This window comes from Peromyscus californicus, unplaced genomic scaffold (assembly GCF_007827085.1).
Source record: "Peromyscus californicus insignis strain IS unplaced genomic scaffold, ASM782708v3 Scaffold_8__1_contigs__length_139910024, whole genome shotgun sequence".
Lineage (NCBI taxonomy): Eukaryota > Metazoa > Chordata > Mammalia > Rodentia > Cricetidae > Peromyscus > Peromyscus californicus.
In genome coordinates, this window is record NW_026294606.1 from 63,151,807 (window position 1) to 63,178,668 (window position 26,862).

Sequence of the window (26,862 nt, forward strand, 5' to 3'; positions counted from 1 at the left end):
TCCCAGCAGTGGGATTGGTGGGTAAGAGGCAGAAGGTCAAAGCCATCCTCCGCAAATGGTGAGTTTGAGGCCAACATGGGATAGATGAGGCCATGTTTCAGGAAAAAAATTTTTTTTCTCACTTAAGTAAACCAGATGTCCTACATGAGACCAAAAGGCTGGAAATTTTTCTTTTTCTTCTTCCTCTTCCTCTTCCTCTTCCTCTTCCTCTTCCTCTTCTTCTTCTTCTTCTTCTTCTTCTTCTTCTTCTTCTTCTTCTTCTTCTTCTTCTTCCTCCTCCTCCTCCTCCTCCTCCTCCTCCTCCTCCTCCTCCTCCTCTTCCTCCTCTTCCATCTTTGTCTTTGTCTCTCTGTCTCTGTCTGTCCCTGTCTGTCTCTCTCTGTCTCTCTGTCTCTCTCTGTCTCTCTCTGTCTCTCTCTGTCTCTCTCTCTCTCTCTCTCTCTCTCTCTCTCTCTCTCTCTCGTTATTTAGCTGTAAATGCTCATCTGTCTTTCTCCTTCTCTCCAGGCAGCTAGAACAATGCTTTCTTGCCAGTACTAAACCTTCTATGGATGACAAGAGCTTTATCCTTCATCCTCAGATGCACTTGCATTTCTCCACCCTGCTCATCTTCTCTGGACTGAATTTTCCAGGCCTGTTGGCTTAAAAGTCCTGATGAATTCCTTTTGCCTCTGTGTCTCCAGTGGCTCAGCTTTTGTCAGACTCTTTCCTTCCTTCCTTCTTCTCTCCCCCACTCCCACCTCTCCCTCCTTCTGGTTCCTAATCCTATTTCTGTCTGTCTCTTTGTGGTACTGGGCCCTGGATGCAGGTCTCTACCACTGAGCTGCATCTGCAGCCTCTTTTCTTTGTCTCCTAACAGAATGATGATGTGAGTTCCTCAATGATGTGTCTTCATGACCAGTGAGGACTCCTTTCTGAATTACCGGCATAGGTAGAAGCAACAGCTATGTTTATGAATATTAGAAGTGTTGGTGCCAGTCTTTGCCCCGGATCACCCCAATTTTCCCCTCCCCTACTTAATAACACCTCTTGATTCAGGAGTCAATAGAACAGTACCAGTGTTCAGAGGCTCCTCCAAGAAGACATTGGCCAAATGCTCTAGGGCATTGGGATTTCTTGGGGAGTCAGAGTGAGGGAAGGATGCTCCTTGGAGGTATATATTTTAAGCCTTTTTTCTTTTCTGTTGTGTGAGTCTTTTGGCACTTTATTTATTTATGTAGGTTTTTTTGAGACAGGTTACTTTGTGTAACCTTGGCTGTCCTAGAACTAGCTCTGTAGACCAGGCTGGCCTCGAACTCATAGAGATCTAGCTACCTCTGCTTCCCGTGTGCTAGGATTAAAGGCATCCACCACCACCACCACCACCCAGCAGCACTTTGTTTAAGATGAAAATTGACAAACATCCTGCTTACAAAGGGAACTCATTTTCTGGCACAGCACCAGAGTGGGACCATGAGACGGGATCTAATGGTAGAAAAAGGAAGTGACATCAGTCTTGCTAAATAAATCTCCTTGCTTTCCTGGGTCCAAGTTTCTTCTTGGATGAACTGGAAGTGATAACTATTCCCAAACTAGTCCCCAGGAAGCCCCTGAAACCTGTTAAGCTTTTAGTGCCACACGTGGAACATTGTAAGGGCCTTAGGAGCCTGGCCCCTTGACTGCCTTCTCCTTGGCCACAGGGCTCTTGTGTAAGCCCCAACTCTTCTTGGATACTTGGGTATCCAAGCCACCTGAAGCACCTAATCGTGACCTCATAGATTTGATGATAATCACAACTTATTCAGTGAGCATGCACCACGAGATCTAAATGCTTTATGCAAGTCAACTTGCTTTATCTTTGCAACTATGTGAAATACTTGCACAACTTGCAGAGAGGGAAACTGAGGCACATGGAAGCTTTCTTTTGCTGCTTTGCTGTTGTGACTCAAACAAATAGGTCACTGGCTATCTCAGCTCAAGTTCATGGTTTCTACTTCAGTTATACCTTTGATGGTAGAGACTTTGGGGACCTGATTAGAGAATCCAAATGACTCTTGCAACACCTTCTGGAAGAACATGTATTTCCAGTTCCCAAAGTCAACTTCTCTTCAAACTTTTGGAAAGAGATTCCTTTGGAAAGTCACTGCTGCTGGTGATTAGCAGGGGGGGGGGGGGGGGGAGGGGGGGCAGGGGTTGAGCCTCTGTGGAGTTGAGCTAAGTTAAAAGGGTGCTTACTCCCTGTACATCCTGGGGCTCACTCATTCTTCCACATTAGCAGCTCTGGCAGGCCTCCAGCTGTATGTGTTGGACAATCCACCTGACCTGGCCTAGTTTCCAGTGGCTCCTCACACATAACCCTCTGGAGACAGCTGTGCTGTTTCAAGAATCAGCTCCCACGTGGGAGGTCTGATTTACTGGGTGGCTCATGGGATTATCAAATATTTTAACTATTACTTGTCACTTGAATGGGAGCACTTTCCATACTCCCTTCACAGGTCGGCAGCAGGGAGATGGAAGAGAATTGTGTCCTTTCTGGCCCTTATTAAGAAGGGGCTGAGTACAGTATCTCCTTGTAAGGAATTGTAGAGTTGCTGCTGCCAATAGCTCTTATTTTTTTGCATCTGCTCCATGTCCTGGGCAGCATGTCCAGCTCTTTGTGTGCATTCTCTCAGTTTTACCAATAAGGAAACCAAAGTTTAGAGGATGGACTTACACCACAGGTAGAGTAGAGGTTGAAATTCCGGCTTGTCTCATTTTGAAGATTTGTTTTCCTGCCCACTAGGCTAGCTTGTCTACAGCTGCTGTGGTCCTCAGTAAGGATGAAGCGGGTGTTCCTGGGTGAATCTGCATACTAGGCAACTTGCAAAAATTCCCACTTGCCTCTGGAATCCATTGCTGGGATTGACTGGGTTTGTTTGGATGATTATGGACAAAAATTTGCATTTTGTGTTTCTAGCAGCTCAGGGTTTGGCAGCTGGGAGGGAAGTGGGTTGAATGAAGAGCTCAGAGCCTGGGAAGCAAGGGAGAAATGAGACTGAATTTAGAGACCAAACTCCTAAAGCCAGAGATGATAGCACACACAGGTAATCCCAGCACTTGGGGTGAGGGGTGGGGCAGGCCTGAGGCAAGCCTGAGCTACAAAGCAAGATGCTGTCTCAAAACACAAAAATAAAAAACCCAACTCAACCCAACCCAAAATATCAGCCTCCTTGACCCGGTAAGATGAAGGCTATACAAGTAGGTGACCAGGGGTTGGCTGCACAAACCTGGCTTACAGTGAATGGTAAAGTGATGAGCTTCGATCTACAGTTAGACTCATTTAGTTCAGACACTCCTTATTTGGAATCAACAAGCCAGCATCAGCCAGTTGAAGAAGTCCATTTCATTAAAGACATGCAAGTGAATAAGAAAACATGGGGTGGGGGCTGGTCCAGAGAAAATGGTTTTGTTGAATGTTCTGTGCTTTGGATATACAGTTCATTAAGTTCGTTTCCTTTCCCAGTTTATTAAAATGGCCCTTGCAGAGGTGGCTGTTAGTATGCAACCCGCTAGTTAGGGTTGTCGCCCTTCTCTTTGAAATGCCAGGGCCAATCTTTCTGTGATTTTGATCAGACTTCCTTCTGATTTAATGAGGTTTGACTGTGTCTGAAGTGTTTCATTATTGTACCCACAATAGCTTAGTAACGGCCAATAGTTGGTGTGCAGTGGTGTAGAACACAAATTTATGGTGTATACAGAGGACTGAAGGCATGATTGTCAATGAAGGAAAACCTAACTAATTGCTGTACATGGCTTGATTCCCCACTCAGACTTCCTTTTTGGAAAAGACCAGCTGCCCCTAGATCCATGTGGTTTTAGGGCTAGAAGGAGGCTTGGGTGTAGATGACATCTTTTCAGATGTTCTTCAGGAGCATGAATTTCCATAAGAACCCAACCCAAAGACAATTTTGAAAAACTCACATTATATATGCCCCAGTGGTCTGTCCCCCTCACCCAGTGTGATTCTTCACAGGCGAGCATTAGCATACTGGCTCTCCCATAAGGTCACTTCCCCCATCCCACCCATCCCTCTCTGTAGCTAGAGTTTTCCTGCCTGGCCCACAGTCAGGACAAATCTTTGTCACCCGCCAGTCCCACAGCCGCTCAGACCCAACCAAGTAAACACAGGGACTTATATTGCTTACAAACTGTATGGCTGTGGCAGGCTTCTTGCTAACTGTTCTTACAGCTTAAACTAATCCATTTCTATAAATCTATACCTTGCCACATGGCTCGTGGCTTACCAGCATCTTCACATGCTGTTTGTCATCGTGGCGGCTGGCAGTGTCTCTCTGACTCAGTCTTCCACTTCCCAGCTTTATTCTCCTCCTTGTCCCGCCTATACTTCCTGCCTGGCCACTGGCCAATCAGTGATTTATTTATTGACCAATCAGCAACACACTTGATATACAGACCATCCCACAGCACCTCTCCTTCATCTCAACCTCAATAATTCACCCAAAGAAACAACACCAGGCTTCCTTTGTAGCCTTAAGGAGTCCAGGATGTGAAGCAGGTTGTTCATTACATTTTTTTTTTTTTTTTACAATTTTGTTGTAACATTTTATTTTTATTTTTTGCAGTTCAAGATAGATATATTTACATGCATATTCAGGGCATGTGAAAGTTTCTGTATTTCTAAGATCATAAATTTGACTGATAAAGACTACTACTGAAGTATGGTGGCTCGTTCCTGTAATTCCAGCAATGGGGAGGCTGGGGCAGGAGGATGGCTACAAATCAGGCTTGCTTTGATTACATAACGAGGCCCTTGTCTTTAAAGAAAAAAAAACCAACAACAAAACCCATGCTGAACAACGAACTACTATTTAGTCTGGAGCACTGATCTATGTTGCCTTTCACAATCCTCCCTCCCTCCCTCCCTCCCTCCCCTCCCTCCCTCTTTCCCTCCCTCTCTTCCTCCCAAAAGCATGTAATGATTGACTGCCAAGGGACATCTACTGATGTTCGAGCTTCACTGAATAAAGTACTTACTACGCCTTTATGAGCCTCTACTGATGCTTAGCTGGTAAGGCAAGTTGTCCTGATTCCACCTAAGAGGATGGGTACATAGACATGGTTTCTAGGGACGGTGATGGGCTGTGCAGACCCACAACTTCCCTAGAGCTTTCTGGTGAACCAGCACACTCTTCTCCCAAGACTTGTTGAATGGGGCTGCAAGAAAGCCTCCCCCAGCTTGGGAGCATCTATAGCCCAAGTCCCTTTGGCAGCATGTTTGAATAGAAGGCTGGTTAGACGCAGCTGTGATCCGGTTTGTAATGGCGGCAAAGGCTACAATTCAAGCTGTTGTGCAAAGTTGGACACTTGGATGAAGCAGTGTTCCCTAAATGTTTCTCTGCTCACAGAGGGTGCTGCACAGGAGTTGGTGCCCACCACTGCTTTATGATGATGTGAGCCCAGTAGATGACGTTCAAAGGGGAGCTAAGGATTCATGTGTGGCTCCTAAAGAGCAGGGTAGGAAGAATCCATCTCTGCGGGCTCTGTGCTTATTCTAAACAGTTTATATTTAGGAAAGTCCGTCCATATGATCAGAACCTCTCTTTTCTTTATGGAACCCTTGAGATTAACACATCCATTCCCTTTATGGATGCTGGCGCCCTTGAGGTTAACACATCCATTCCCAATTTTAAAAATGAAGCAAGCTTATGGTCTGATTTTACTAGTGTTTTGTTTTGAATTTTTCCAACTCAGTAAGTGTTCCATTTGCAAAATCAGGACATGCTTTTTATTTTTATTTTTTTCCAACAAAAAAGAGGCATAGAATTGTGAGATCCTTTCTTAGGCTCAGTCCAGACATCTGTTTCTCTGAAGAACATTTGTCTTTTACATGAGTAATAACTAGGCAAAAAGAAACGAGAGAAATAGATGATCTTTGCTGCCATGGGGGATTATTTATAAAAGCACACCAGATCTCTAAAGCAGGGACAAGCTTCCCCCCTCAGCAGCCCCCTGGGTTTGCAAGAAATGTGTCCCAAGACCCTCAATGGATGACTGAAACTACAAAGAATATGGAGTTGTGTATCATACTCTCCTACTCATACATAATCATAGTAAAGTTCATTCTATGAATTAGGCATGATGTGGTGGTTTGAATGAGAGTGGCCCCCATACGCTCATTTATCTGTAAGCTTAGGTGGAACCTTTTGGGAAGGATTAGAAGGTGTGGCCTTGTTGGAGTAGGTGTGAGTGGTTTTGAGGTTTCAAAAGCCTATACCAGTCTCTCCTCTCTCTCTCTCTCTCTCTCTCTCTCTCTCTCTCTCTCTCTCTCTCTCTCTCTCTCTCTCCCCCTTTCCCCCTCCCTCCCTCCCTCCCTCCCTCCTTCCCTCCCTCCCTCTTTTCCTTTCTTCCTCTCTCCCTCCCTCTTTCTCTGCCTGCCTGCCTTCTTGTGGATTGGGATACAGGATACAAGCGCTCTGTCCCATGCCTGCCTGCTTGCCTGCCTGCCACGATAATAATGGATTAATCCTCTGAAACTCTAAGCAAGCCCCAATTAAATGCTTTCTTTTATGAGAATTGTCCTAGTCATGGTTTCTCTTCACAGTGATAGAATAACTAAGGCACATGGTAAAGAATTAATCATAATAACTAATAGGATAAAACTATTATAACAACACTCTTAAAATTTAGGATTTGTCTCATTCTAGAATTTCCCATGTAATATTTTGGACTATGGTTCACCACAGGTAACTAAGACCATGAAAATAAAACTGAACAGAATACTGTATGGGTATAATAAGAATACAGTAATCAAGATTTTTGTTGGAAGGAATGGCAAACCATGAACAGAACACAGAAACTGCTAGTTTCCACTACTGTTGCTGAGAGCATTAGGTTTGGAGGTTTCAGTTGAGGGCTGATTGAGCCCATTTTGCTTTTGGGTGTAGCCAGAAGTTTTCCTGTGTCCTGCAGGAAGTAAACACAGTAATTACAAACTGTTTGGTCTATGGCTCAGGCTCACTGCCAACTAGCTCTTTTATCTTAAATTAGTCCATTTCTATTAATCTACGTTTTGCCACATGGCTGTGGCATTACAGGTCTGCTGGCATCTTGCTCCATGGGAGGCAGGATCTCACTTTCCAGACTCCACCCTTCTTCTCCTGTACCTCTGCTTGGATTTCCTGTCTGGCTCTTATCCTGCCTTGCCATAGGCCAAAGCAGCTTTATTTATTAACCAATGGGAGCAACACATATTCACAGCGTACGGAAAGACCATCCCGCAGCAGTTGGGTCTGTGGGAAGGCAGTATTTCATACTGGTGTGGTGGTAGAAAGCTGACCTGTGGTGGGAGGAGTGTAAAGAGATGGTGAGGAAAACTAGGGGCCCTACAATCTTTTTCAAAGGCATATTCCCAGTGGTCTAAAAGCTACTAGGTTCCAACTCTTAAAGGCTCCATTGAGAGTGCGAAGCTGAGGACCCAACCTTTAGCACAGGGGCTTCAGAAGGCATTTAAGATCAAACAAACTGTAGCAATAATCATGCAAGCAGATGCCAGGAAATAGAATTAAAGTCTGTGATAGAAGAACTTCACAAATGATTACTAAAAGGATGAATTATGTAATGAACCTTGATGGGAGGATGAAGAAGCGTTTACCTTCACTACCAAGGGTAAAGTCACATCAAATTGAATTCAAGATAGGTTAAAAAGTAATCCATAATGCCGGGCGGTGGTGGTGCACGCCTTTAATCCCAGCACTCGGGAGGCAGAGCCAGGCGGATCTCTGTGAGTTCGAGGCCAGCCTGGGCTACCAAGTGAGTCCCAGGAAAGGCGCAAAGCTACACAGAGAAACCCTGTCTCGAAAAACAAAACAAAAAAAAAAACCAAAAAAAAAAAAAAAGTAATCCATAAAAGGAAACTTTAAGAAAACAGTAATGAAAACATGAATGATCATAGAATTGAAGATATCATAATGAAAATCAGTGGAATAGATGAAAAGTTGAAAATGAATACATTAGAAATACATATATACATTTAATAAAAAACCAGTTTTGGTCACAATATAAGCATATTAAAAGCACGCATTATAATGAATGCCCATCAAATGTGTTTCCCTCCTTCTTCCTTCTCTTCTTTCTTTTATTTAAAAAAATATTTATTGTACATATATAGGTGTTTTCCCTGGATGTATATATGGACAGCATGTACATGCAGAGCCCCTAGGCATCAAAAGACAGCTTGGATCCCTGGAACTTGAGTTTCAGATGGCTGTCAGCCACCATGTGGGTGCTGGGATCCAAACCTGGGTCCTCTGCAAGAGCAGCCAGTGTTCTTAACTGCTGGGCTGTCTACCCAGACCTTTTCTTTCTGTTCTTTTCCCCTTTTGTTCCTTTCTTTTCCTCTTTCTTTTTTCTAATAGCATCTGTCTATATTGCTCAAGCTGGCCTTGAACTCCAAACTCAATCTATTGCTTCCGCCTCACAAGGGGGTGGAACTACATACACCACCATGGCTACTATAGCCCAGCTTCTTGAGCCTTTTGTTTTTCTTTGTCATGTTTTTTTGTTTGTTTGTTTTTGTACTGAAGAAAACCAGGTAATAATAATAACTGCTTTGGATAAAGATAACAATGAGCCAAAATAGAGATATTTCAAAGAAACATTCATTAACAAAAATATATTTTGAAAAATTCAGACTCAAATATTATAAGTGGTTACTTAGATGCAATTTCATGAATTCATTTTTCACTTCCTAATTAGCAAAGATGTTAAAAAGTACTTGAGTCTAGGACAGGGCTCCCTAAGCTTTCCCTACTCATGAACCATTTTTGCCCAAGGAATTTTTATGTGACCCCAGGTATATGGGTATGTAAAATAAGTCTACAATTCAAACATTTACTGATAATAAATCATAAAGAAATTTATCTTGAAACAATTCTTTGGTATAAATATAATTTTACTATTTATTAACCATGAAAGCAAATTTGCATACTAATGAGATGGATGCACTTATTCTTACATAAAGCATTAAGTCTTGGCTGAATGTTTGATTCTGCAGGACACAGAGCATCTTCAATGTTTTTCAGAGTGGATCAATATTTTGATTTTGTAATTGTCAGTGCTGAGAACATCACTTTGCATAAATATATAGTACAAAATGGCAGAAGTGTGTTTAGGGCCATTTCAGATATTGTTGGAAATTCTGTCCTAATCCCAAGCCAAAATTCATTTAACAATTTTAAAAATAAATCTTAAGTCAGCAATTCAAATAGCAATTTTAGAAATCAAATGTTCTGGACAGAAAACAATTCAAAATCTAATACTTTTATGCTCAGGAATGACAGTAGGAAAAAAATGTGAGAAGCCCTGGTTTTCCATAATGAACCCACTACGCCGTTAGAAGAGCAGAACACTGTGTGTACTGGTAAAACATTGCAGTACACAGCTTACATTCATCTTGACTCTGAGCTAGGGTTCTCAGGCAGTAATGGTTGATATTTGGTGAGATGGCATGCACAGGCAGAGTGGACATGAGCAGGTGGGAGTCAGATTCATTGTGTGCTTGATTCTGAATTCATTCTTGATTATGGTACATTCACAAATCTTTTACTGCAGCCACATTTTTCACGACCCCCAACATCAAAACTGTGTGACCTTACATGAGACTGCAACTCATGCTTAAGAAGCTGTGTGCTACGGTGCGTACACAGGAAAACAGCCCTTTCATTTACTACTGACAAATGTGTAAACTGGCAAGCTTTAAAAAATATTTATTATTTGAAATATCATACATGTACACAATGTATCTTGATGAAATCCACACCTCTCTCCCCTCCTCCAACTCTCCCTAGGACCCCCATCACATCTCCCTTCCAATTGCATGCCTTCCTTTTATAATTTGTATTTATTTGTTTATTTTTAACTCTGTGAGTCCAGTCAGTGCTGGCCACATGTGCATGGGCATGGGGCATCCATTGGAGCCATGGGCAGTGTGTCAATATATATCAGTTCCTAAAAATATTTCGTATACTTAATTTTATTTCACGACTTAATTAGAGTGATGTAGACCAATATTTATACACTAGGATGTTGATTGCAGCATTATTAATTAATTGGTTACCTATTTAGTTAAGTAACAAATGTTCAATAGAGAATAATCATTAATAATATAGAAGATAAAAAAATGGAATATTATGTAACTAGTAAATATGTTATTCTCACAGAACAAATACATGAGTTCTCAGGTTATGGAACTGTGAGAGAAAGAGATACATTGGCTCTATTTTTGAAAAAATATGTTTAGAAATAAAAACAGAAGGACAATAAGCAAAAAAATTAACTAGTCATCTTGGATAGGATTACTGGTGAATTCTAGGTTTTTCTGTCTTCTCTACAGGAATCCTATGAGCAGCCAAATTTATCAGTGAACTGACAGGTCCCACATGTAGTTTTATTGTATTCATTGTTCCGTATCACTGCAGTGGACAGTCCAAAACTCTTCATTTAGAATTCAGGTCCCTTCATATTGGCTCTCTGCCTCTCTTCCTATTTCCAGTGGTTCCTGAGCCCAGGCTCTGACTCCTCCCGATAGCCCCCTCCTTCTGCAGACATCTTCCTAGGGCATGTGCTCTTCTCTCCACCGCTAGCTTCCCAACACCACTCACATACTTCTAGCTCCCAGGGTTCACGTGAGGTCCTCTCTACTCCGGGGATATCTGCCCAGTCCAGCTTCTGAATTCCTGCAAGAGCTTGTTTGCTACAGGTCTGTTTTCTAGCTTTCTCCATGGGCATCTGTTTCTGCAACTAGATTGGAAGAACCTCTGGGGCAGTCGCTAGTGATGTCTACTACGGTAGCACTCATATACAGCAGGTGCTCAGTAAGTACTACAGCCAGTCTCTTTGTTACTCTCTTTGTGGCAATGTGGCCGATTGTGCATTTGGAAATTTTTTCCCCATGTCCCTCCTTTACCTTTCAATACAAATCCACTTAGAGACTGATAGCCCAGACTAGAGGTAATCTCTGTTAACTCCAGGAGCACTCCAGAATGAATAGAAATTAGACTGTAGACTAAACAGACATTTCTCCCTGTCCTTGCTTTGTGTTGCTTTTCATACTTCTCTTTGATGTGTTAATGCTAGACAGATATTTGGACTCTTTCCTGGGGCAGAGGGATGGAGCTCAGGGTCTCACCATGCTGAACAAGTGATCTACCAAGACACACCTTCAGCCTTCAGCCTCTTTTATCTATCTTAGCAAAGAAGAAACTGTAAAGAATAATGGCTTCTTTACTGCTTTTCACGTGAAATGAAATTCATTTGAGTTGCTGGAGTTTAAAGGGTCTGGCTGCATTTGATACTGGACATCAGAGCTAGGAGGGTAGCAAGGGCGGGTGGCTATAAGGTACAGGCAGAAAGTCACAGACGCAGATACCTATAATGAATCTCACTGGGTATGGCTATGGGTGGGACTGTGGTGGATTTACTGTGGAAGAGCGACCTGAATTCTTATTTGCTTAGGCCTGTGGAGAAAACCTAACCATTTTGGTGTGTGTGTGTGTGTGCGTGTGCGTGTGCGTGTGCGTGTGCGTGTGCGTGTGCGTGTGTCTGTGTCTGTGTGTGTGTGTGTGTGTGTTTAGGCCAGAGGTCAATGTCAGATGTCTTCCTCATAGCTCTCCATCTTATTTTTATTTATTTATTTATTTATTTTGGTTTTTCAAGACAGGGTTTCTCTGTGTAGCTTTGCGCCTTTCCTGGAACTCACTTGGTAGTCCAGGCTGGCCTCGAACTCACAGAGATCCACCTGCCTCTGCCTCCCGAGTGCTGGGATTAAAGGCGTGCGCCACCACCGCCCGGCTCCATCTTATTTTTTGAGACGAGGTCTCTCATTGAACCTGGAGGTCACCTACTGCAAACTCTGGGGTCCTTCTGTTTCCTTCTCCCCAGAACTCAGACTGCAGAGAGGCCCAGTGTTTACATGGACTCTGGGGGTGGCTTAGGGGGTCTGAACTCCAGTCCTCATGCCTGTGCAAGAAAACTTTGCCAACAGAACCATCTTTCCAGGTGCCCCTAGCTTTGTATTTTGAATTTTGATTTATTTTTTAATTAGTTTTTGATCCAAAATGTGTAAGCTTTAGGGCCCATGAAGCCTTGCTGTGCCTTTGGTCTAACGGGTTCCCTGGCTTGTCCCTGCCTAAGCCAGTGGGACTATTCAGCTCTCCGTGGTGACAGCTAAACAGAGGTGCTTCTCAAGCTTCTCATTTTTCCAAGGCAGGGATCCAGGGTTTGGTATAAGAGCTACATGACATTTTTTTAAAGATTTAGTATTCTATGTGTATAGGTGTTTTGCTTGCATGTATATATGTGTATCACATGCATGTCTGGTTCCCAAGGAGGTCAGAAGAGAGTGTCAGATCTCTTGAGACTAGAGTTTCAGGTGGTTGTGAGTTGCAATGTAGGTGCTGGGAATCGAACCTGAGTCCTCTGCGAGAGCAACAAGTGCTCCTAATCATGGAACCAACCCCTAGAAACCTGTATTTTAAACATTGACCACTGAAAACAACAAACACCCTCTGTGGCTGCACAAGTTACATCTAGAGACTCTCCTGGGCCCATGGATCACCTGTTTGAGATTTCTTTTTCTTTTCTTTTCTTTTTTTTTTTTTTTCAAGACAGGGTTTCTCTGCGTACCTTTGGAGCCTATCCTGGATCTCACTCTGTAGACCAGGCTGGCCTTGAACTCACAGAGATCTGCCTGCCTCTGCCTCCCGAGTGCTGGGATTAAAGGCGTGCATCACCACCGCCTGGCTCTGTTTGGGATTTCTTATGATTCTGGTTTCTGTAGGAATTACAGAATTGCTAAATACAAGCAGTGACTCCATGGTTTCGTCCAACCTCCCCGCTTCTCCGCTGCCTATGAAACACAGGTGCAGCTAGTCTACACCAGCGAGCTTTGATCTTTCCCGTTGCTGTCGCCAGCTCCCAGACAGTCTCAGAATATCTGCTCCTGGTCACAAGGCCGGAGGGCTGACCAAAGGTGTGGATAGACAAACTGGTACGAGTTCATTCCCACAAGAGGCAAAGATGGCTTAACTCTGCGCCCAGCGGACGGAGCACCAAAGTCACGTGACCGCGGGCAGGCCCTGTGACATGACTCTTCTCTTTCCTCGCCACTCATCAGTTTTGAAGGCGGCAACTGTTTGGCTTCCTCTGTAGACGGCAACCGGGGAGGTCAGAGGATCTTTACAGGACTGCTTCAATGGAGGGCAGGTCTTCTGGAAGCTCAATGCTCTGTTCTAGAACTACAGGTTTTCCACACTGTGCATGCTGTTCAGAAACTGTGACGGCTCCCACAGTAGTGATGGAATTACTTCTGGGTACCATTTCATGTTCAGAATAAGAGGCTCTTCTAAGCTCTTGAGGTGACAAGGACATCAGGACATGGTGGCGTTGTAGAAAGGAGAGAAAGAGAACCAGGCCTTGCCAGTGACTGCCTGTGGGGTCCTTCTGCTGTCAGCTCAGATTGGCTGGAAAGCTACTTGAAGTGGCTGCATTTTGACTGCTAATTAGCTTGTTTGGAGAGCTGGTTTGCCCCCCAGAGTGGCTCTGGGAACTGCTGCCTGGCCTTTCAGCAGCTGCTGGGATCTGTTGTACTGGTGCAGCCCATGAAGCTTGGGGCCAGAGCTAGGGGTGGATCTGCTGTGTAAACTCTACCCCTCCAACTTCTGACAGGGGTGGACCCAGGAGTGGAGGAGCAGGGAGCAGGGAGAATGTGGTTGAGACCCTCAGAGCACATGATTCCAGGCAGCGGTTTTTGACCTATGGGTCACGACCCCTTTAGGGGGTTGAAAGATCTCTTCACAAGGGTCGCATGTTAGATACCCTGCATATTAGATGTTTACATTACAATTTATAACAGTAGCAAAATTACAGTTATGGAGTAGCAATGAAAATAATTTTATGGTGTGTGTGTGGGTCATCAGAACATGAGGAACTGTACTAAAGGGTTGCAGCAGTAGGAAGGTTGAGAAGCACTGCACTAGGGGCTGAGGCAGCGGTCCTCTTTGCATGGACGTCTGGGAAAGAACCCAACAAAACAATGGTCCACTACGAATTGTTAGATCCGATGGAAACTCCAGTTCCCCAAACTCCAAATAGAAATGAGCTCAGTCTGGACCCTGGGTGGCCCTATGGCTACCTGCGGTGCCTATTAGCATATCCAAGTGGATGCTGTCCTCTAAGCTCACAGTATCCCAAGTACCTGTTACACATTTCAAAGTCCAAGCTGGTATCCTGTTCACAGTTCCTTCCCTACCCTAAATTCCCTCTAACCCATGGGCTTCCCTTTCCCCAGCTGTTCATTCTTCTTATAACCCTACTATTATCGCTATATTTCTCTCTCTGTCTGTCTGTCTGTCTCTGTTCCTGCTTCTCTCACCGTGTTTTCTCTATTCTCTATCCCCTGCTATTCTCCCATCCCTTGCAGATATCCCAGGCCATGTCCAGTCTGCTTCTTTCTCTCTCTGCTCTGGACTCTTCCAGACGCCCCTGGCTGTTCTCTCTCGCATCTCTACAATAAACCCTTTCCCTTAGCCATACCATGGAGCAGCCATTATGGTCACCAGTTTATACACATACTTCCCCATTACTTAGAAAGTCTGGGAAATGCCACTGTCCCCACTCATGCCTCCACTCCTCCATGGGTGGCTCAATTTTAAATCTTTGATCTTACAGCTGGGGTGCTGGGACCCGGGAAGTGAGCGCCAGATCTCTGGTGCACGAAGAGACGGTAACAGGAGGGAGTCTTCGGTGCCACATCTAGAATCTCACACCCTGATTTGCAATTTAGCACCTGCACCTGTGTGCTCCCACACCCCAAGCAGGGAGCCTGTCTTCATGGATGACTGGATGCTATAAGTTGCCGGAGGATAGGACCTAGAGACCCCAAGGGAGGTTGGTTAGGTGTAGAAGGGGTTGGTGCTGGTGTGAAGTACTAAGGACAGGGTAGCTTGCCTCTTCTCTCCTGTCCATGCCCTTGTTCCCTTTCTCTTCCTCTTTCCTCAAGTCAGAGTCTTACTATAGAGCCAAGACTGGTCTTGAACTCACTGTGTAGCCCAGGCTACCTTCAAACTGGCAATCTTTGCCCCAGCTTCCCAAGTGCCGCCAAGCTTGGCTATACCTTTTCAAGGAATTCAAAAGCTATTGATTTTGTATAAAAATAGATATAAGTCTATTTTCATCCTAAATTGATTGTGTGTGGGGTGGGGGTGGGGGTGGGGGTGGGGGAGGATGTAGGGATTGGAAAAAAAATGTAGTTTCAGAAACTGCCACAGATAATGTATAATGGCACTGAGGGGGGCATTAAATAAATTATATTCTGAGTTCTTCTGTTTCCCAGGGGTCAGCCTACTGTGCGGCTTGAATGAAAATGTTTTGCACAGACTCATTTTTTTTGAACTCTTAGGCCCTGTATAAAGTGGGGGTTTTGGCACTAGATACATAAAACGAGGACATGATCTCTCTCCAAGGTATGGTTGAGGAGAAGGTTTTTATTGTAGATATGAGGGAGAAGACAGCCAGAGGAATCTGGGAGGGTCCAGAGAAGGGAGAGGAATCTGGGAGGGTCCAGAGAAGGGAGAGAAAACAGGGCCAGTAGACTGAACCAGGCCGTGAGAGGAGGAGGGTGGGGAGAGTGAGAGAGGAAGAAAAGAGAGAGGAAGCAAAGGAGACCAAGACAGAGGACCCAGAGAAAGCCCAGAGAACCAAGAGAGAACATGGCCGAAAAGGCTGGGTTATACAGGAATGAGAAGCTGGGGGAAGGGAAGCCCATGAGCTGGAGAGGCTTATGATAGGGAGCAGGGTGAGAGCTGAGAGGAGCCAGGAGGCCAGCATGGACTTTGTAACAGGTACATGGGAGAGAGCCAGGAGGCCAGCATGGACTTTGTAACAGGTACATGGGAGAGAGCCAGGAGGCCAGCATGTGCTTTGGTATGCTAATAGGCACCACAGTTAGCCATTTATCCCAAGTTTCTTTTGGACCTGATGGTCAGTCCCCGTTTGGTGGATCTGGTTGGGGAAGCTTTGGAGGTGTGGCCTTGTTGGAGGAAGTATGTGACTGGAGGAGACTTCAAGGTTTTAAAGACAGCCCTGGACTGGAGAGGTGGCTCAGTGGTTAAGTCACTGGCTACTCTTCCTGAGGACCCAGTTTTGATTCCCAACACCCTCCCAGTGACTCACAACTATTTGTAAATCCAGTCCCAGGGGATCTAATGCCACCTTCTGGCCTCCATGGGCATGAGGACATGGTGCATAAGCAAATATGTAGGCAAAACACTCTTACACATAAAATTAAGTAAATACATACATACATACATACAAGACTTAGGCTGTTTCTAGTTTGCACTTTGTGCATGTGGGTCAAGAGGGGACTCCTCAGCTTCCTGCCCCTTGCTGCCACACCTCCCATTTGGCTGAGACCTTCCTGGTAGTCAATATCCCTGACTTTGGTATGTATTTCATAGAGTTGCTTCATTTTGTCTTCTGATTTATTCATTTGTGAATTAACAGCTGAATTCCTGTGATAGCCCAGACCCTGATTCAGTGTCAGGTATGAGTTGGGAGTATATGTAAAGATGAATATAAAATAAATGTCCCCCAACCCTGAGGACCTGGCTTAAAGTGAAGAGGGGTTTGATTCTGAACTTTGTCACTGGGCTTTGGAATTTTATTCCCTTACCCATCAAGCGAAGAGCTCATCTCCAGCTTGCTTTTCTTTGGGATTGACCCACGCCTCAGGCTGGAAGCTCTGTGAGCAGGAATAACTTGTTTTGGCTTTGTCTGCTCCTTGACTCTGGCAGATGTTTCTTCACTATCTCATTATGGCTTTGATGCTTTTAAGAAAATTAAACAAGATTTCATCCAGTTTTGCAAGCTGCCTTTGGTAGGAGGGACGATCTTAATCACTCAACCTACTGTGGCCAAAGGAGACCTACAAAGTAACTTCCGTTCACATCCCAGCTGTTATTTGCTGCTGGCTGGGGTTAGCCCATTTAGCCTCTTTCTAGCTTAGACACACAGATTAAACCCTACCAACTAATCTTCGTGGTTGTACAATTTGAAAGTGAAAGCTTTTGTTTGGATAAAGTAGAGTACAGTAACAGCACAGTGTTCATTGACTGTGTCCCAAGGTAGAACGAAAGTTCCAGGATTATGGAAATGGTGTATTGACCCCTATTGTCTCTTCCCCCCAGTGATGCTTGCTACAGAGAAGCTGCACAGCAAACATGAACTGTGGGAAAGGGTTACTTTGTAAAGATAACCAAGTACTCAGTCAAAGTACCTATTATTTAAAAACAAAAACATGCTGGGTGTGTTGGCAGAGTCAGGTGGATCTCTGTGAGTTCCAGGACAGCCAGGGCTCTTACATAGAGAAACCCTGTCATGAAAATCATATATATATGATTTTCATATATATATGAAAATCATATATATATGCTTCAAGATTAAGTTATTAAAAGCATCTACTATGTCTATGTAAGGACCCTATTCCTTTTTATTATTTTATAAAGTTGACCAATGTCAACTTGGTTCTGTTTTAGTTTTTCATTTAATGTGGTGTTTTAATAGAGTCCTTATCCTAAATATTTCTTCTGATCAGAATTATTTAAACAAAAGTTCTATCAGTCATTGGCATGTGTGTGTGTGTGTGTGTGTGTGTGTGTGTGTGTGTGTGTGTGTGTGTGTGTGTGTGTGTGTCTGTCTGTCTGCCTGTCTGTCTGTTGTCTGTTTTAAACCAAGGGTTGATTTAGTAAACCTGGGTTCCCCTCAACCACCAAAGCTGGGATGCCAGCTCCTATTATACTCCTCTAGCTTTTTAGATAAGAATTTATAATCAGGACATTTAAATAACCCAAGCATGGTTTTATGTCACAACCCAATGACCCAAAGACTCTATATTTCAAGTGAAAAAGCCATGGCAATTCTGATCTGGACTGTGGATTGGCTTCCCCTGTGCCAGATTCTTTGTGGTCACTCCCTGCCTGGTGATCTTAAAGCATTCCAGCTAACAAAGAATGCTGCCACTCCCATTTTCTGGGCAAGGAAACAGGCTTGGAGGGATGGTTTTACCTGCCCAAGGCCACAAAGCCATCAAGAGGAGACAGACCAATGGCACCCCATTTACTACCTTCCTGCTTTCTGGATACCGATGTTCCATTGCTATCAAAAGAAAAAGTGACAGTTCTGTGTGGTTTGAGTGTCAGTTAAATCCATGGAGTGTTGACTTAGTTTACTTAAAATTAGCTGTGCCTTTAAAAGGTGACAAGGGAGGCTGGGGAGATGGCGCAGTTGGTAAAGCACTTGCATGGAACCATGAAGACTTGAGTCTGGATCTTCAGAACCCATGTAAAGAGTGTGGTATGGTAACACCTGTGGCTCTTGAGTTAGGGGGCAGAGATAGGAGGGGCCCGGGGTCTTCCTGGCCAGCCGGTCTAGCAGAATTGGTGAGCTCCAGGTTCAGAGAGAGATCTTGTCTCAAAATACAAGATGGAGATGACTGAGAAAACATCTGTCATTCACCCTTGGCCTCGATGTGCACTTGCTTGCACAAGCACATGAGTGGGCAAGTGCATGCAAGCATGCACAAGCACCAAGTGATAAAGGCCATACATCATGATAGCAGCCATTAGGACTGAATGAAGAGGCTGGACATCTGTGTACACAGAAGTAACCCACATCAGGACTGGAGTGGTCTGCTCAATACCAATGGAGTACCCACAGGCTGAGCATGCTGGGCTGAGGCACCCACCAATCTCTCATGGGCTCAACCAGAGACTAGGATTTCAGAAGGGTAGAGGGGCAAGTGTGACCAGAATATATAATATACATGTAAGAAAATGTCAATTAACTTTTTTTTTTTTCGAGACAGGTTTCTCTGCATAGCTTTGGCACCTTTCCTGGAACTCACTCTGTAGCCCAGGCTGGCCTTGAGCTCACAGAGATCCGCCTGCCTCTGCCTCCTGCGTGCTGGGATTAAAGGCATGCCCCACTACCGCCCGGCTTGTCAATTAATTTTTAAAAGACTAAAATTTTGTTTTTCTGAGGCAGGGTCTCTCTATGTAGCTCTGGCTATCCTAGAACTCACTATATAGATCAGGCCGACCTTGAACTCACAGAGATCTTGCCTGCCTCTGCCTCCCAAGTTCTGGGAATAAAGGCATGGGCCACCACACCCACCTGGCTAAAGACTAGGTTTTTTTTTTTTTTTTTTTTTTTTTTTTTTTTTTTTTTTTTTTGGTTTTTCGAGACAGGGTTTCTCTGTGCAGCTTTGCGCCTTTCCTGGGACTCACTTGGTAGCCCAGGCTGGCCTCGAACTCACAGAGATCCGCCTGGCTCTGCCTCCCGAGTGCTGGGATTAAAGGCGTGCGCCACCACCGCCCGGCTAAGACTAGGTTTTTAAAAGCTCAGTTTATAGACAAAAACAGAAATAAAGCCTCCCCTGTACATAAAAATATTTATTTCAAATAGCAACAAAAGCCAGATTCCATGCAGATCATTTTCCCTGAACGAACAAGAACAGAGTGAAATCAGGATTTGAGGTTGGAAAATAAAAGATGCAGGCAGAGCTGTCTTGGCATCTGTCTGCCCACTTCTCCCACTCATTTGCCATTTGTTACTTGCAGGGGAAGTGGAGGGAAGGACGACATGGCAGATGAAACAGGACAGTACCCGAAGCTCTCCTTCCTCCGGGCACCTTCTGAGTTGGACTTGCCTCTGCGGCCCTTGTGATCCTGGGAACATCTGATTTTCGGAAAGGGCTGTGTGCCGAGGGCCAGACGGGATCACATTAAAACTTTGAGCTTTATGCAGGCACAGTAGCTGCAGCAGCAACAACGAAAAGTATATAGGAAGCCAGAAATAGAAGTCGGAGCTGTGGCCTGCCAGTCTGGGACCGCGATGGTGTGTGGATGGGCTCTAATTGAAGGGCTCGCATGAGTCACACTTACCCAGCTCAGGGAGCCAGCACAGGGGCGCAGCATCCTTTCGTAACCCTCGGTAGCTGGGTTGAAGGAAAGAGAGAAGTTTTTGTTCATGATCTCATTCCAATCAGAATGTGTCCAGACGCCCAAATATTTGATTTGAGCCCGGTTGCTAAGAGACCTCCCACTGGGACCCAGCTGCCTGCGGGCAGGAGGGCGGTATTGGCATCGCTTCAGATTTCTGCCAATTTATTTTGAAACCAGAAAACCTGGAACTGCGGCCTCCTCAAGGCAACCATGAAGAGAGAAGAGATCTGAGTCAGCCAAACACTAGGGGAAAAACCAGTACTGACCTTCTGCTAGGAGCTTTGGGAGGGCTTGGGAGAGAATCCTAACGCTGAGATTGTTTACTTAGCGATAAATGTGCTGGACTGGTAAGGAAGAAAGCTGGGGTGTTGTGCTTGGGAACTGCAGGTGACATCTTGAAGCAAGCTCGGGAATTTCAGAGCAGTGGTGGAGTTCCGTGTTATTATTGGGTATTGAATCAGATTGCCCAGACTCAAAACTCCCAACCACACATACCCAGCGTCTTGGGTTTCAATTGCCCAGTGACATAACCCCCTTTGAGGGATAGCCTGGGCAACAATGGTCCAGGTGAGTGTGTGAGCAGCCAGTGTACTAGGCAGAGCAGAGAACCTGATTGTGATCCTCTCATTTCTCAACAGGACAGCTGTTTGTCCCAGTTAGGCCTTGGTAGGCCAACAACTACCTCCTCTCCTGCATGACCACACCCCTGGGCTGTTCTCTGCCGGAGACAGTGACATCCACAGGCCTGAACCGTCTTTCCAGGTGTTTCTATACTGAAAAGGCTTTAGTACTTATTCACATAACACATGAATTTGTGTGCAAAGCCTAAGTTTTGTCATGAAGATTTTTGGATGAGATTTGTAATGTACAAATTCTAAAGATCATGGATGGTAAACCTCGGTTTTCAGTTAAAGCCCAAGCATGAGTCAGATGTGTGTGTGTGAGTGTGTGTGTGTGTGTTATGTGTGTCAGCCAGAGGTCGATGTTTTCCTTAGTCCTTCTACACCTTATTTTTCTGAGATAGGGTCTTCACTGGAATCTGAAGCTCACCAGTTTGAGTGGGTAGATTGGCTGGTATGTGAGCCTCGGATATTTGCCAGTCTCTGCCCCTCCCCCCTCCCCCCAGCACTGGGGTTACAGACATGCAGTCTGGCTTTTTAAGTGCACGCTGGGGATCTGAACGCAGGTCCTCCTATTTGCATGGCATGTACTTTTATTGACTGAGCCATCTCTGTAGCCCAAGTCAGGGTTTTGTAGAGGAATGGAACGAACAGTGTGTATTGAGATACCAGAAGGTATGTGATTCTGAAGGCTGACAAATCCTATAATCTATTGTCTGAACTGGAGACCCAGGAACCCATGGTATAATTGCAGTCCACATCGGAAGGCCTGAGAACTAAGAAAGTGAAGGATGGAAATCCCAATCCAAGGGTGCCTTCCTTCCTCTGCCTTTTGTTGTATGCAGATCCCAGTGTGGATTATGTGATACCCACATGCCTTGGGGTACGGAATCCACTGATTCAAACGCTAATCTCACTGAAGACACCCTATCAGACCGGGCCTAACTTGGGTTCTCTGGGACCCAATGAAGTTGGCACTGAGAGCTGTTACCACTCTCCACTTCTCCCTGGGACTATACTGTAGTCTGTGTTGTGTTCGACCCAGGCCCGCGACCCTGCGAAAATTCTGATGCCTCAGTTTCCTTATCTGTCAAAAGCTATTCTGAAAGAAGTATTTCTGTGTTTGAAAGGGGCAGGTACTAGTTTGGCACTTCTTATGAAGAAGTTAAATATGGTACAGGAGGAAGCTTGAAATTAAATATGCAAGTAGGAGATCAAAAGGCCAGGGCAGGGCCTGGACCTGCGACACACGACAGCATCTGGCATCTGGATTTGCTCTGAGAGGCTCCAATCAAGTTTGCTAGGTTGGAAAAGAAGATGACATAGAGGGGACACAGTTGCATGAACCGAAGACTCGGGAAACTAAGAACAATGTGATGTAGTGTGGAGAAAGTGCTGCGGAGTCCCAGCTGTGTGTGTCTCACGGTCCTGAAAAGCATCTCATCAGAAGGCAATAGGATTTCCATCTTAGGAGTCAGGAAAAAGGTACTTCCCAAAACCAAACTATCCTTAAATCCAGAGAAAATACTCCCCTTTAAAACATTTTTTTTTCACCTTAGCCTCTGCAGTGAAGAAATTTGAAGCTGGGCGGTGGTGGTCCACTCGGGAGGCAGAGCCAGGCGGATCTCTGTGAGTTCGAGGCCAGCCTGGTCTACAGAGCAAGATCCAGGACAGGCACCAAAACTACACAGAGAAACTCTGTATCAAAAAACAAAAACAAAAACAAAACAAGTTGAAATTTGTTTCCCAAGCTACAGTCCCCTTGGTTAAATAGATCATCTAAGGCACTCAAGGTTTGCTACAGGCCAGTGTAATGGCACGGTGAGTAGAAGGGGTCACTGTGCTAGCCCGGTCAGCTGACTTCAACCCCCAGAACCCACGGTAGAAAGAGAGAACTGACTCCTGAAAGCTGTCCTCAGACCTCCCCACTCACCATCATGCTCATGCCCTCCCCCCACTAAAAAGACATTCTAAAAATGTAAAGACGCATTTTCATGAAAGAAGCTATGACGTCACAAGTGCTGCATTATGATGTCATCACAGGATCCCTTTGGTGCCTGACCAAGACCGACAGTGTCCCGTTTTGAATCCAAATCATCTTGCTAATGAGGGACATTGGCAGGAGAGGGAGGGGACCACTCCAAAAGAGATAAATGCAGCCGGCAGAGGGCCAGACTCTGCATGGAGATCTTGAATATTCCACAGGATATTCAGCCAAAACCTGTCTCTTCGTTTTTCAGTAATGATCGATGACAGAGCGTAGGGTAAAAATAAACCCACTTCTGGTGTTGTTTCTGGCTGCTTCAGCGGGAAATAGCTTCGGTAACCTTCAGGGGACCGGGAGATGTTTGAGATTTGGATGCCTGGGGCTCTCCAGGGAGGCAGAGAAGGGAAGGCTAAGGGGCCCAAGTTCTTCACTTTGCTTAGTTCCAGTACAAGTTTCATCAAGAGAAAGGCTCCCGTCCAGGCTGACAATTTAAAAATCTCTCCCAACTGTCAGTGTAAGGGCCCCCGTGCCTTGGTGAGAGTGTACCTGCACTCGGGAGGAGTTATCCTCAGAGGCTCCCAGAATGCTTGTGTCCATCTGAGGTGTAAATTCCACAGATGCCTCCGTGAACTCTGGAAAAAGCAGCCAGACCAGGATTGCTGGGAAGCACTTGGCTCAACTGTGTGGCTCTGTAACATTGTGGATGGCTACTTTCTCTCATCTTTCAGCTGCATTCAGAAATGATAGACAAGCTGAAAAACCACAGCAGCCCAGTCAACTCAGAGGAGAATCACCCTGCTTCCTCCTTTTTGAGACAATCTCCTATTGTCCCTGCTAGCCCCAAACTCACCTCTTGGCTGAGGATGACTTGGAACTTTTTATATTCTTACACCCCCCTGGGGTTACAGTGTACCACCATCCTGGTTTATATGGTGCTAGGCAAGCACTCTACCAGCTGTCCGATCCGTCCTTCCTATCCTTCCTTCCTTCCTTCCTTCCTTCCTTCCTTCCTTCCTTCCTTCCTTCCTTCCTTCCTCCCTATCCTTCCTTCCTTCCTCCCTATCCTTCCTTCCTTCCTTCTTTCCTTCCTTCCTTCCTTCCTTCCTTCCTTCCTTCCTTCCTTCCTTCCTCCCTTCTTATCCTTCCTTCCTTCCTTCTTATCCTTCCTTCCTTCCTATCCTATCCTTCCTTCCTTCCTTCCTTCCTTCCTTCCTCCCTTCCTATCCTTCCTTCCTTCCTTCCTTCCTCCCTTCTTATCCTTCCTTCCTTCCTTCCTTCTTATCCTTCCTTCTTTCCTATCCTATCCTTCCTTCCTTCCTTCCTTCCTTCCTTCCTTCCTTCCTTCCTTCCTTCCTTCCTTCCTGCCTTCCTTCCTTCTTCTTTTCTATTTATTTGTAACAGGGTCTTGCTATGTAACCTCAGGGTGACCTGGAACTCCCTAGTAGACCATGCTGGCCTCAAACTTGCTGGAATCCTCCTGTCTCCGCTTAATCTAGTGCTGAGACTATAAACGTGGGCTGCCACACCCAGTCTCTTCCCCCCTTCACCTTCTTTCCTATTTAAGAAGATATAAGTCATTTTACCTTTACTAAAAAATTGTGGGTATAGCTCAGTAGTGGAGTGCATGCTTAACATTTGCGAGGCCCTGGGTTCCTTTTCCAGCACTCCCCAAATAAAAACACCGATCTTATGGATAGGTCTACGGCTTAAGTAGAAAAACTGCCATATGTTTCTGCTGCTAGAGTCTGTATGTGCTGGGGATTGAACCTATGTCTGTGGGCATGCTATGAACTATATATGTAGAACAGTGAGAGATTGCAAAGGTTTTATTTAAAAGAGCTGATGCCTGCAGAGTCAAGGCACTCAGAGAATGCTGTACTGACAGGGTCTTGTTAATTGATAGGTTGTTTTTTTTTTTTTTTGGTTTTGTTTTGCTCCAGCTAGAGAACCTCTGCTGGAGTCTTCTGACAGTCCAGGATTATTTACATCTAATATAAAATGCACCCATCTAGTACAAGTCTTGTAGGTGGGTGATTCAGGGATGGTTTTTTTCCCTTTAAAATAATTTATTTTGTAATCCAAATGGAAAGCAACCCCCCCAACAGCCAGATGTGACACTTAATAAAAAAAAAGATGCATATTATCAATACTGTATGTTTGTCGGCTGCCTTTCTCTTTAGGTTCCAAGTGCTTTGCAGAAATATCTCGCTGTCCCCATATGTTATTCCTGGCTAAAAAAAGTGCCGGGAAATGCCTGAAGTCAAGCAGAGTGTGAGATGTCAGAGGAGATCTTGGTTCTTTTATTTTTCACAACACCTTGCTCGGTTCTGTATTTAGCGCACCCAACTCTGGGGCACAGGGTGGTGCCTCTCTTTAGACTAAGTCATGTTAAAACAAACAAACAAACAAAATCCATCTCTATTGTATCCTGCAGGCTGATTCTCGCTGTAGCCCTAAGGCAAAAGCCTGAACAAGCAAACAGCTCTCGCCAGGCAGACTGATGGAGCCAATTACTTTCTGACTAGCTTCCTGCATCACACTATCTGCAGTCAGTTACTAGCAGGGCACCAGCCCACTCACCAGCCACAGGATGCTAAGGCACAGTTCTGCGGAATCATGAATGAACCCTCGCTGTGAGACCGTATCACCTGGAGGGATGTCACAATGGTAGATTGCATTTGGAACTCTGGCTAATTAGGCTGAGTAATCTGGCTGTCTCTGACAAATCCTCAGGACTTCAACCCACACTTGAAGACCCCTTAAAGCTAGAAACTGAGATTCGTTACTGATGCCCAGTGTAGGAATTCAAGAGGCAGCAATCAGGGCTTTCTCTGCAGTCACTGGTCTGAACTCCTTAAAGACATTCAGTATTTATTGAGGTTAAGGTGAAGTCATACCAAGGGCAGAAAAGTAACCACAGGGGCCCGTCCTCCCTATTGGTGACAGAATCAGTGTAGAGTACTGCTATGCTGCAAGTCCTGATTGTCACACTCATCAAAGCACTTAGCATTGTCATGTTTGTCTAAACCAGGCCTTTTCCCAAATAGATCTTTTAAGTTTGTCTAGGCTCATCGGCTGCTGACCTCCTGCCAGGCTCTCTAACCCAATGCACACCACACGCCTGCTGAAATCAGAGGCTAATGTGATACTTTTTTGGTGGCATTAGCAGTGTTTGCCAAATATACTCAATCCTGTGTCCATGCACCTGCAGATTCAACCAACTGTGGATGGAAAATATTTGTTTGTTTAAATTGCATCTGTCCTGAACATGTAGAGACCTTTCTTCCTTGTCATTATTCCCTTAGCAGTACAGTGTAACATCTATTTATGCAGCATTTACATCTTGTTAGGTACCGTTAAGTCAACTAGAGTAAATGGGAGGAGTGTGTGGGTCTTATGCAAATATTATGCCATAAGGAACTCTAGTATCCACAGATATTGGTATCCTGGAGATAGGAGGAAGATCCATGGACCGATCCCTGGAGAATGCCAAGGGATGGCGGTGTTTCAACCTCTCCATCTCCTGGGTACAAATGATAGGACGGACTTGCCACTTTCTGGCTCCTATATGTTGGGTGGGGCTATACAACTGGTAGCAGCCAATGACTTGTAAGTGGCAGTGATATGTGTCACTTTGGGGATACAACAATTAATTGCTAGTTCAAGACCTGAATTAGATTCCTTTAGACGTAGCAGCTCGCAGAGTCTGAGATTGTGCTGCACTCAGGCCCCTAATCAACTCATGACAGATGTGAGAAAGAAATCTTTGTCATCATCACCCAGTATAATTTGGGGATTGGAATAAACACTATGCTATTCTGAGGGTTTCACCATTATTGGTTTGGTATTTTTTTTTTTTTTTTTGCATGCTTTTCCATCTTTAAATCCACACCCTACCCTTGCCTGCTTGGCAGCTTCTCTCTGGTCCTTCCAGACCGTCCTTATCAGGCATCTTTCCTGCACAGCTGCTTCTGATGCCTCCTGGATGCTGGCACCCTTCAGCCTGCACTGGCACCGATTGCTGTGCGCCGCATCTCTATCACTGCCTGTGCTAGGTACCTTCCTTGCTGCTGTGATGAATACTGGACAGTAGCAATGTAAGCAGGAGAGAGTTTACTTTGCCTCACCACCCAAGCGAACAGTTCATCATTGTGTGGGAAGGCATGGGGCAGGAGCATGAGGTAGGGGGGCACATTGTATCTGAGGCTGGGAAGCCGAGGGA

General features: G+C 45.0%; 1 protein-coding gene across 1 annotated transcript in view; it reads right to left on the reverse strand.

Annotated features, from left to right (window-relative positions):
- Positions 1-2,170: 2,170 nt before the first annotated feature.
- The window catches only part of LOC128103039 (histone-lysine N-methyltransferase 2B-like), a 35,497-nt gene continuing 10,805 nt past the window's right edge, over positions 2,171-26,862 (reverse strand). The window contains exon 2 of the mRNA XM_052727101.1: positions 2,171-2,989. Within this exon, the coding sequence (XP_052583061.1) occupies positions 2,940-2,989 (50 nt within the window). The 3' untranslated portion in view covers positions 2,171-2,939. The remainder of the gene's footprint in view (positions 2,990-26,862) is intronic.